Source organism: Lagenorhynchus albirostris, chromosome 7 (assembly GCF_949774975.1).
Source record: "Lagenorhynchus albirostris chromosome 7, mLagAlb1.1, whole genome shotgun sequence".
Classification (NCBI taxonomy): domain Eukaryota; kingdom Metazoa; phylum Chordata; class Mammalia; order Artiodactyla; family Delphinidae; genus Lagenorhynchus; species Lagenorhynchus albirostris.
In genome coordinates this window covers 22659192-22671677 of record NC_083101.1, presented here as the reverse complement: position 1 = coordinate 22671677, position 12486 = coordinate 22659192, and the positions used below count along the sequence as shown (strand labels likewise).

The window sequence follows — 12486 nt, the reverse complement described above, 5'->3', positions numbered from 1 at the left end:
ACAGATACTGTCAAATTACTTTCCAGAGTGACTGGACCAATTTACTTCCCCACAGAGACTTTACAAGAGTATATATTTCCCCAAGTGTTTATACTAAATATGACCTCTTTCTACCTAGGGCAGTGCTAAACGTTTTCATTAAATGAGTCATTTAAAAATATTTATATTACTCACTGGCTGATAGTAGCTTGTGTAAGAGGGAAGATGTGTAGATAAGATGATGCTGTTGGAAATGCTGACAAAAGAGAGCAGTGAGACTGGGATGCTGAAACACCCTGTCCAGAAAACCTGTACTAGGGCCTAACTCACTCCACAAAAGGCTAAGAATAGTCATTGCACGGGAACAGGTGCAGTGGACTTTGAAATGGTGACCTCCGGTAACAGGCAGTAAATCTTTTTACCCATTTACCATGTCTCTCTCGGGCACCAAGAACACTACTGAGGGGAATGGAAACCAAACACCCAAAGTAAATGAGGTGTTGAAAAGACAATGATCCATTTACCAGAAAACAGAAATACACATGATGGTGATAACACTAAACATCCTGGAAAATGATATACAAACTTTATAATGTCAAGGAACAGCAACGACTATCCATGTGATAAAACTCCAAGGTCTTTCAGAGAAGAAAAGCATTTATAGTAAATACAGTGGAAATGCTCCTTTCTCCTTTCTCCCTCTCCTTCCTTTCCCTCTGTCCCCTTCTTTACACACACACACGCCTACCTGAAATATATACAACAAGGACCTACTGTATAGCACAGGGAACTCTACTGAATATTTTGTAATAACCTATAAGGGAAAAGAATCTGAAAAAAATATATATATATACACACAGACATGCTCTCTCTCTATATATGTATAACTGAATCACTTTGTTGTACACCTGAAGCTAACATAACACTGTAAATCAACTGTACTTAAAAAAAAAAACAAACAAAAAAAACCAATAAAACCCCACCCAGCATAAAAATACATAGGTCTGTTTCTTCAGATCTTCATTTCCTTATGAAGGCTCCCATATCATATAAAACTTGTATTCAATTAAAAAAAAGAAATATATAAAAAATTTAGCCTGCAAAATGATACAAAGAAAAAAAAGTATGGAACAATATTTTGTATCATAATGATTCAAATTTCAATCAATATGGCTTTTTCTCAAAGGTGTACTTTTTTCTTCAACCTTGCCCTAGAAGTGACTCTCATGAATGCGATCAGAGGTCACAGTCCAAAAGGAAGAGACGAAGACAAAGGAAGAGCAAGTGGGAAACCACACTTGTTGAGTACTACATGCTTTGCATAGCTTCTCTCCTCTAATCCCCATAACCATGCTGTGAAAGATGATTACATGAGAAGAAATGGAAGCTGTGGGAGGCTAGCATGACTAAGGCACCTTATCCAGCAATTGAGATGTGAGCACAGGCCTAATGACTCCAAAGTCTGTTTCCCCACTATACCATGCTGCCTGCTGAAACTGAAAGAGTCCAGTTAATACTTGAATAGATCCGACTGTAAAACAGAACAATGTTCTTGCCATGTGACTGTTCTTCACTGGACAGAAAAAGTAACTCATATTACTGTGGTTCAGAAGTTTCTGGAATTGCATTTTCTTCTCAAAGTTACTAGAACAGGTCAAGACAAAATAATCATCATTATAGGAGGAGGACATCAAGACAACATGCAGAAAACTTGTTGTAAGATTAGATCTGTTCTGGACTTCCCTGGTGGCGCAGTGGTTAAGAATCCGCCTGCCAATGCAGGGGACATGGGTTCCATCCCTGGTCTGGGAAGATCCCACATGCTGTGGAGCAACTAAGCCCTGTGCACCACAACTCTAGAGCCCACGAGCCACAACTACTGAGCCCACGTGCCGCAACTACTGAGCCCGTGTGCTGCAACTACTGAAGCCCACACATCTAGAGCACGTGCTCCGTAACCAGAGAAGTCACCGCAATGAGAAGCCCACGCACTGCAAGGAAGACTAGCCCCCACTCGCCGCAACTAGAGAACACCCACGTACAGCAATGAAGACCCAACGCAGCCAAAAAAAAAGATTAGATCTGTTCCAAAATAAACCCTAAAAAAGCCAACAGCAGGATTTACTACTGACTGTCTTGATTTGGAGTTTGATGCCTACAGTAACAGCCAGACACCCTAGGCACTGAAAACCATAAGCACCTCCCTCACAAAAATACTCTTCAAAAAAATCCCCACCAAATGATACTTCAAAGGAGACACATGATCTCCAAAGTCAAACACACTTTCTGAAATTCAATTGAAATACTCAACAAAACTATGATTAGCCCAAACCTATGCAGGTTTGAATCACATACCTGGGGCTGTGAAATGACAGGGGTGGACGTCGAGGCAGCAGCCATGGCAGCTCTGGAGTTGTGGGCGGTGACCAGGCCCCAGCACTAAGGCACCCCACACGGGAGTCAGATTCTTGTGGTTGCTGATCAGATCACGGTCATGCTAGGAGCAACTGTGTACCTGGAAAAGGATAGGAAAACCCACCGTCAGCCTCAGAGGACTAGCATATGCGAGTGAAGTACCTTTGGCCACGGGAAGTGAAAAATCCCCTATACCAAATGCCAACTACCAGCTTAATGAAAAGAGGAACCCCGGAGGCAGCATCTAACATCTCACGGGAGGACTTCTGTACCACTCATCCAAATCAGTTGATGTATTTTCATAAGTCTGAATCCAACTTGGTATGATAGCTAGATGTTTTGGGCAGGTGATTTCAAGTTGTGAAGACAGGGAGAGTGGGCAGAGGGAAGAGCCATCCTGTCATTAAATAACAAAGGAATTGAGTGACTCACAATTAAGAGCTGACAGTTTATAGACAAAGGGCAAAAAGAATAATAGTATCAAGGGTCTTAGAGACACCCAGTTCAACCCTGCCCATTAGCAGATGAAAAACCCTGTGGGTTGGAGAAGAGAGATGACTGGAACCTTACTCTTCATTAACGGCAGAACCAGCCCTAGAGCAGTGAGCAAGTCCCAGATGAGACATAAGTGAATGTGTTCCATGTTTACATTTCTTTAGGGAACTTGTTACCACTTTCAGGATTAAAGAAAGGCAAGACGCCCCGAAGTTATAGACATGAGTCGGTCACAAGAAAAAGTGAAGTACTTGGATTGGGGGAGGGGGGGCTTTGTAAACCAGACTTCCACACGTATGAGGAAGAGTACATTTCTCAATTCCTCTCGACACCCTTAGAGAGAGGATGCTAGACCTATGCGATAATTTCCACATTGCAATTTAGTCCAGAAGGGGACATTCTTCCAGGTTAAGAATTTAAGAAAATACATTCATTTTAAGAAAATTTTTCATTTTTAGGTTGGTTTCATACCATCTTACAATATTGTTTCTTTTATTCAAAAGATATTTATGGAGCATCTACAGTGAACTAAGGGCACAATGAATAAAATGGAGCCTGCCCCTGCCCGCAGGGAGCTTTTGTCTGTAAATGTACTTTCTGGTTTCAGCAGCATGCAAGATAACACTGGAATGCTTTCAAACTATCGGCAAATGATACTCTTCACAATAGTAAAAGTTATGAACCAGGATCACAAGATCCAAGTCTTGAGCAGTTAAGTAATGGCAGAGTTGGATATTTAACCCAAGTCTTTGCCAAATCCTCTGGCACTATTTTCTATGAGCTGGGTTATGCTGAGCAAGTCACATAACCTCAGAAGAACTGTTTCCTAAGAAACAATCACGGTTTGGCAGCAACTTACATTCTGAGTTTTGAACCTTACATTCTGATTTTTATCCTGTCTCTGTGTATTAGCCTTCATACTGTAGTTTTAATCACTTTAGGTTTTAGTTGTTTAGAACTGTGGCACCTTCCTATTTTCTTCCTCTACCTTTCTGTTAGAGTGACTTTTTTTTTTTTTTTTTTTTTTTTTGCGGTACGCGGGCCTCTCACTGTTGTGGCCTCTCCCGTTGCGGAGCACAGGCTCCGGACGCGCAGGCTCAGCGGCCATGGCTCACGGGCCCAGCCGCTCTGCGGCATGTGGGATCTTCCCGGACCGGGGCACGAACCCGTGTCCCCTGCATCGGCAGGCGGACTCTCAACCACTGCGCCACCAGGGAAGCCCCAGAGTGACTATTTTTATTAATAGATAAGAAGTAAAGCTGTCAAGCCACATTTTGGTCTAACATTCCACACAAAATTCCATAGCTGCCCTAAGACTACAGTGATGTTCTCCTCAGTCCCAGTTTTAGAGGGAAAAATACCTGCTGTTTATCACACTGTGATTTTAAGTAACAGCCCAGGAGAAAGGCACACATCCACAGAGTGTATTTCCTCTTTCATGAGGGGTGCCAGAGAGCCGAGCCTACCCTGGGAAAATCACAGGGCCCTATGGTGCACTCTTTCGTACTGAACTTATTTCTGGTACCATTTTGTGCCACCCCTACTTTTGTATTTTTCCTTTTTCCTTCTCACATATTGACAATTCACATCTTCTTGCTCTATTATATGTGGAGTGGACAGATGAATACATAAATATATAATATATAAATGTATAAACAATGATAACCAAAAAGCAAAACAAGCAGGCAAGTGAGATTCTATTCTAAAAGACTCACGCTCTGTGTGCTGGCCCAATATCACTTCTGCCGAGCTAAATCATTAAGCGATAAAACCATAAAATATTTTCAATAATCAGAGTACACAGGGTTGCCCAAAAGGTGAATGCTGGGTACCCAGCCTGCAGTCGGGAAAGGGATATCGAAATGGATGTGACAAATATGCCATATGGCATCACTGCTGACAGCAAAAGGGGGAGGGGCAGGAGACTGAGATTTAATGAACACCTACTAGATGCTGAGCACCGGCACAATCATTTCACATACAGTTTAAGGCAGATATTGTTAACTCATTTCACAGGTGAGAAACCCAATGCATTGTTCCCAGTCATGTGGTCAGGAAATGATGGAGCAGAGACCTGAACCAGGACCCACCCCAGGGCCTTTCCATAGATGAACCCTCCAAGTGTACAAAAATTAACAGTGAGAAAGTGCTTGGAGATTTTTTAAGCAAAAATTTCATAAAGTCCTTCAGGAAGCAGGATGCAAGTCAGACGTTCTGCAGAGTAACTATTTCCCCAAACCCTGAAAGAGAGCACCTTGGGCTGCTCTCATCCATATAAAACTTTCATGATGTGCCCCTAGTTTTGATTTATGTGACACATGCTCGAGCTACATAGTAGATAGTACAGATTGTTAGTATCATATTTTGAAGAAGAACATTAACTGTCTTCCCTTAAAGCATCTAAGACATACCGAGTTTTGATGCTTTTGTTAAACCTTTTTTTTTCAGACGAAGAGATCTTTATTTCTGAGATAATAGTGTATAACACTAGAAGATTCATAAAAGTGTATGTTGAACCTATTCTTACATTATAAGAGCCTTTTGTAAGATGGGATATGGTTACTTAACTCTTAAAATATAAGAGCTAAGCAATACTACCTCAAAGGGTATAAAATAGCTCTCTCAGGGAGCAATGTCTTAAAATTACATTTATGAAACCTATTTACTTCCCAGCCTATTTACAAAACTGTACAAATCATGGGGGAAGAGATGTGATGACAAAAAAGACAATATCCTAAATAATGATGTCATTCAGTCTCTGGCCAAGTAAGCTGGATTACTTTGACATCTTGTGTCCTGCTTTCCCAGAGCCCCAGACTGCTAACTACAGAGTTGCACGGAATTTTTAAAGAAATTCATCCCTATTTGAACTCTCCCAAGTATTTAGATACCTGCCCTGCAATTCTTATAGCCTGCCCTCATTGTAACTCTCTACTTCCTTTGCTTGAGCTCCAGGTACAGGAAACCACAAAGCAGTGTGAGTCAGCTCCATTAACCGCAGGTGCCCTTGGCCGTCACTCTTGCCCCTTCTCTTCTTCCCTAGTTGTCCCCACTTTCCATTCTAGGCATGCTTTCTAATCTATATCATTCTTCTCAAAACTGCAAAACTACATCTAATGCCACTCACTTGCAGAATATGAGCTTTGTCACCTGTTGACTTGCCCATTCATCCATTTTACAGTCTTTGGGTATGAATTACCTCAAAATCCCTCCCTATAGTTCGAAATGTATATATATATATATATATATATATATATATATATATATATATATATATATATGTATACACACACACACATAAAATAGGTAACCAACAAGGGCCTACTGTACAGCACAGGGAACTCTACTCAATATTTTGTAATAACCCATAAGGGAAAAGAATCTGAAAGAAACAGATATGCATGTATATCTAACTGAATCACTTTGTTGTACACCTGAAACTAACACCACATTGTAAATCAACTATACTTCAATTTAAAAAAATAATATTTTTAAAAATGGATAGATAAAATACCATTTACAAGCAAGAAAGCTACATAGGCTCATGGTTCTGTGCTAGATTAACGGAAAATAACCAACTGAATATAAGAAAAGGAAATATCCTGACTCAACCCTAGAAACCACAGATGGGTCCCAGCTATTGCTTAAACTTCCAGAAATATACTGGAAAGAATCAATATGGAAGGTTGGAGAACATTTAAGGCTCAACATTCCCTTCATGTGAAACTGTAATTAGGTGGACAGAAAATAAGTGAGACCCCAATAGACTCACAATGATGCTCCCTGTTCAGAGGGATGACGGCTGGAGTGAACTAAGCCAGGGAGTGTTGGAGTACATTTAAAATACACTCAGCTCCTTAAAAGGGGTTCATGGCTCCAACTGAGCAAGTAATCTCTGGCTGTATTTACTTCTAATTTACATGTGGCCATAATGACTGGCCCAGAAAATATGTGGGAAGAAAGCACTACCAGCTGGCTTTCTGATGTGGGCAGCCATGCCAAGTGACAATGATCTTGCTAATTACTGAGTGCCACACCAAATACCTTAAAAAAAAAGTCTCTGGTTCTGAGGCAAATGTTCCCTTCGATTACTTCTGGAGCTGATGCTGGCTCTTTTCCTAGGCCTCATAGGAAGATGAATTTCTAACCGGCAAATTTATCTACTATAAAGCTAACCTTTTTCCTTCATCTGGACTTGAGTCAAACAGTGACTCATTTCAGTCTCTAGAAACAATGCAGGGTAATACCTGATACTGAATATGCATAGACTTCATTCTCTAAGGATAAGAGACAGAAAAATCCAAATCCACCAGGCAAATGAAAAATATTATGGGGCTCAAGAGAAGGAAGACTATAGAATCAGGGCAAATATTTACTTAAGAAATAGGTGTACTACATAAAAGAGAACTTTAGAAAAACATGAGATCAGAAATGAGTCGGCATTAACAAAAAAATTATGAACTTGAATGAAGGCAGTCGATCAAGTAGAAAACAGAATAAAAAAGCAGAAAATGGTATTACTGAAGCAGAAGATAAACCAGAGCTTTGGGTGGGGCCTACATGACTAAAGATTTCAAAGCTTCCATTCTCAAAACAGAACAGATGAACACAAAGTACTAAAGGAGGAAAGCAGTCATCAATGCTGAAATCGGGAATGGATACATTTATCCTCAAAATTTTAGAAAAGTGTTACACATAAATAGAGCCATTTAGATCAGACAGGAAAAAATTTCAGACTTGAAATGTGTGTATCCTTCTTCAGAGAGCTCTCTACTCTATAGAGTTCAGCAGAAACCAAACAGAAGAAACTCTCAACCTCAAGCCTGGACGGACAAGATGACGTGATAGAGGAAGGTCAGAGCTATAGCCTGTCTTTCTCAGTATTTATCTATTTCTATTTATCTATTTATTTATCTTAAGCACCTGAAGCCAGCCTTATATCTAAAGCCTGAGACTGGAAGATTCTTCTCTTGAATCTGAGCAGATGAAAAGACCTTAACAACAGTAACATCAGGAAGAAGATATTGCACCCATTCAAACAACAAACAGGAGACTTAAAAACCAATCACTGGAAATGCAGGAGAAGGATTGGAATATAAAGTTAAGAAACTTGCCCAAAATGTACAGCCAAAAAACAAAGTGAAGGAAAACAGAACAGTAAGAATGAGAAAGCTAGAGGACTAATCCAGGAGATCTAATCGCCAAATAAAAGCAATTCCAGAATAAAAGAAAAAATAAAGGAAATGGAACGGGGGCGGGGGGAGGATCAAACAACAAACTCAAAACATTTCCTAAAGCGACAAGTCCTAAGTTCGTTGACTGTAAGGGTCCGCTGATGCATACCTGCCCACCTGCATCGATTTTAATATGCCCACGTTAAGCACATCATCATGACTTTTTTAAACACAAGATTTTTTTTTTTAATTCCTGTAACTGATCAGAAAGTGATGGGGGGGGGGCTCATAAACAAAGGATTAGGCACCAGAAAGTCCCTGCATTTCTCAACAGCAATCTAGAAGCTAGAAGACAATGGACAATGAAGAAAGTGATTTACAGTCTACAATCTTATTGCAGGATGTCCTTTGCAAAACAGGGAGGAAACTAGTCAAAATGAAGGCATGGGATACAGGAACAGGAGCTCGATTCAGGAGAAAAATAAAGGGAATACCTGGCCTACTTGTGAAAGGACATCGCTGGATGACAGGTAAGTGGACTCACAAAGTAGGTTTGCAGAATAACCATCTGTCTGGGTATGTTGAGATATTTCTAGAACTGACAGAGTTTGCGACTGAATGAGCACGTAGAATCCTAAGCACATAGAATAAAATAATAAGCACATAGAAAAATAATAAGCAAACATAAGAAGAAGAAGAAGAAAACGTAAGAAGAGTAATTAAAATTTAAAGGAGAAGAATTTACAGAAAAAGAAAAGGATCCATAGAATTCTACCTTAATTCTAAATGGCTCCACCGTGAATGACATTAGCAAGGTCATAATAACACTAACACTGAATACGGTCTGATCAAAATCACAACCTAACTATATCAGGATGAAGAGGTACAGGAGGGGAGTATGCATGCAGCACATCCTCCACGAAGGATGTCTATCCATACTTGAAACTGATGTATCAAAAAGTACAAGTCTTAGTGATGCAATGCAAATACCCAATGAAGCAGCTAAACCAACTGAAAATGGTAGCTATGGGGAAGGTAAATGGCAGGGAGAGAGAAAAGAATTCCTTTCCCTTAGAAAGCCTCATATAGCTATTTGACACTTTAAATTTCAAACATTTGAACATTTAAATCATTTTAACACTGATTTAAAAATAAAGCAAAAAAAGATCACTGCCGAAACTAAAAATGTATTTAAAACTACAGCAGGCAGAAGTGCCAATACAGAAAACCAAGCTAACGCCACGGAAGACAAGCTTAAGAAGAGTCACACGTGCTTATACTCAACATAGTTACTAGACTGATTAGAAATTATGGCTGTGGAGCACAGAAAATAGAGATTCAATATAAGAATAATTGGTACCCCTGGAAGAACAAATGGAACAGAAGTTATTTAACAATAAAAGTAAACTTTTCTTAAAAGATTAGACGTTCTTAGGCTTAAAGAACACAATCAAAGAAAAAATAGATAAAATGCACTAAATCAAAATTTAAAACTTCTGTGCACAAAAACACAATCAAGAGTGAAAAGGGGCTTCCCTGGTGGCGCAGTGGTTGAGAGTCCGCCTGCCGATGCAGGGGACACGGGTTTGTGCCCCGGTCCGGGAAGATCCCACATGCCGCGGAGCGGCTGGGCCCGTGAGCCACGGCCGCTGAGCCTGCGCGTCCGGAGCCTGTGCTCAGCAACGGGAGAGGCCACAACAGTGAGGGGCCCGCGTACAGCAAAAAAAAAAAAAAAAAAGAGTGAAAAGATAATCCATGGAATGGGAGAAAATATTTGCAAGTTATAGATCTAAAAAGGAATTGATATCCAGAACATATAAAGAAAATTCAACAAAATCAAACAACCGAACTAAAAATTAAAAGACTTGAATAAATATTTCTCCAAAGATATTCAAATGGCCAAAAAGCACCTGAAAAGATAGTCAACATCACTAATAGTTAGGGAAATACATATCAAAACCACAATGAGATAACACCTCACATCCATTAGAATGGTTGCTAACAAAATAAACAAGGATGTGAAGAAACTGGAATCTCTATGTACTGCCAGTGGGAATGTAAAATGGTTCAGCTCCTACGCAAATCAGAATGGCAGTTCCTCAAAAACTTAAAAATAGAATTATCCAGAATGGCCATCATCAAAAAATCTACAAACAATAAATGATGGAGAGGGTGTGGAGAAAAGGGAACCCTCTTGCACTGTTGGTGGGAATGTAAATTGATACAGCCACTATGGAGAACAATATGGAGGTTCCTTAAAAAACTAAAAATAGAACTACCATACGACCCAGCAATCCCACTACTGGGCATATACCCTGAGAAAACCATAATTCAAAAAGAGTCATGTACCAAAATGTTCATTGCAGCTCTTTTTACAATAGCCAGGACATGGAATCAACCTAAGTGTCCATCAACAGATGAATGGATAAAGAAGATGTGGCACATATATACAACAGAATACTACTCAGCCATTAAAGGGAATGAAACTGAGTTATCTGTAGTAAGGTGGATGGACCTAGAGACTGTCATACAGAGTGAAGTAAGTGAGAAAGAGAAAAACAAATACTGTATGCTAACACATATATATAGCATTTAAAAAAAGAAAAGAAAAGAAAAAAAATTATCAGAAGAACCTAGGGGCAAGACGGGAATAAAGAAGCAGACCTACTAGAAAATGGACTTGAGGACACAGGGAGGGGGAAGGATAAGCTGGGACGAAGTGAGAGAGTGGCATGGACATATATACACTACCAAACGTAAAACAGACAGCTAGTGGGAAGCAGCCGCATAGCACAGGGAGATCAGCTCGGTGCTTTGTGACCACCTAGAGGGGTGGGATAGGGAGGGTGGGAGGGAGGGAGACGCAAGAGGGAAGACATATGGGGACATATGTATATGTATAACTGATTCACTTTGTTATAAAACAGAAACTAACACCCTTGTAAAGCAATTATACTCCAATAAAGATGTTAAAAAATAAAATTAAATTGAAAAAATAAATAAATAAAATAAAAATAGAATTATCATATTATCCAGCAATTCCACTGCTGGGCATATATACCCAAAAGAATTGAAAGCAAGGTCTCAAAGAGAGATTTGTACACCCATGTTCATAGCAACATTATTCATGATAGACAAAAAGGTGGAAGCAACCCATGGACAGATGGAATGGATAAACAAAACGCAGTATACGCATGCAACTGAATATTATTCTGTCTTAAAGAAGAAGGAAATTCTAGCACAGATTACAACATGGGTGAACCATGAGGACATTATGCTAAGTGAAATAAGCCAGTGACAAAAAGACAAATACTTTGTGATTCCACTTATATGAGTGCCTATCGCAATCAAATTCATAGAAGACAGTACGTAGAATGGTAGTTGCCAGGGGCTGGGGGAGGAGGGAACAGGGAATTGTTTAAAAGGTAGAGAGATACCGTTTTGCAAGATGAAGAGAATTCTGAAGATCTGTTTCACAACAATGTAAATATACTTAGCACTACTGAACTTGAAAACGGTTAAGATGGTAAATTACATGCCATTTATATGTTACCACAGTTAAAAGGCAGGTTTGTTAAATAACTAAACTTCAAGAGCTAAAAGAATTCCCATTAAAAAACAAAGTGGGGAAAAATCAAATCACAAAGGGAAAAACTTAGGCTGGACTCAGTCATCAGCTTGGCCACAACATTTGACGAGACACAGAAGCGATTTTCATTATTTTGTCAGAAATATAGAATGACTCAAAAAGTATACATTCGGCCAAGGTGTCACTTACCTGCAATAGCAAGAACAAGCACGTGTATTAAATATAATCAGGATTTATTTCACCCTGAAATCTCCACTTGACGACATCATGCAGGTAACCATGTGTCAAATCAAATTAATGTGCTCAGGAGAGCCTCGGCATGAGCTTCTTATTAATCCATGTAAACCAAGGATATCTGTGATAATAATGGTGACCCAAAAATGCAGCTATTATAACTACTGAAAGAAAAGCTATATGACTGAAATGCATGTCACTGTAATAAACGAAGATAAAAACTCCAGGAAATCGCAAGAAAGAAAACATTCTTCACCTTTTGAGAGTCAATCAATACTGTTTTATTTCTAAAGTTGCTAAACGAGGAATTTCAGGCCAAATTTAAAGAGCGAAAGGGGAAATGGGTGACAAAGGGATGGCAGTGCTACACTTTTTTATCTGAGCTTCCTATCCTTACCACTGCTTCCCATAAAACCAGGGAGGCAAATGGTCCAGCTGGGATGAAGAAAGCTGTGATCACTTTCAGAGTCCATTTGCTTCACATGCAGATTTAGAACAAGGAAGTCAGAAAAGCACTTGAGAGACCAAATAATTTCCTCATGTTTTGTTTTAAAATACTACCTTCTACCTATGGCAGCAGCAGTTTTCTTCTTCAAAGGA

General features: G+C 39.6%; 1 protein-coding gene across 4 annotated transcripts in view; it reads right to left on the bottom strand.

The window, feature by feature from the left end:
• LPAR1 (lysophosphatidic acid receptor 1) overlaps positions 1–12486 on the bottom strand; it is a 165094-nt gene that overhangs the window by 83437 nt on the left and 69171 nt on the right. For all 4 annotated transcript variants that reach the window (XM_060153343.1, XM_060153340.1, XM_060153342.1 and 1 more), the window contains exon 2: positions 2335–2494. In XM_060153343.1, the coding sequence (XP_060009326.1) occupies positions 2335–2379 (45 nt within the window). In that variant the 5' untranslated portion in view covers positions 2380–2494. The remainder of the gene's footprint in view (positions 1–2334; positions 2495–12486) is intronic.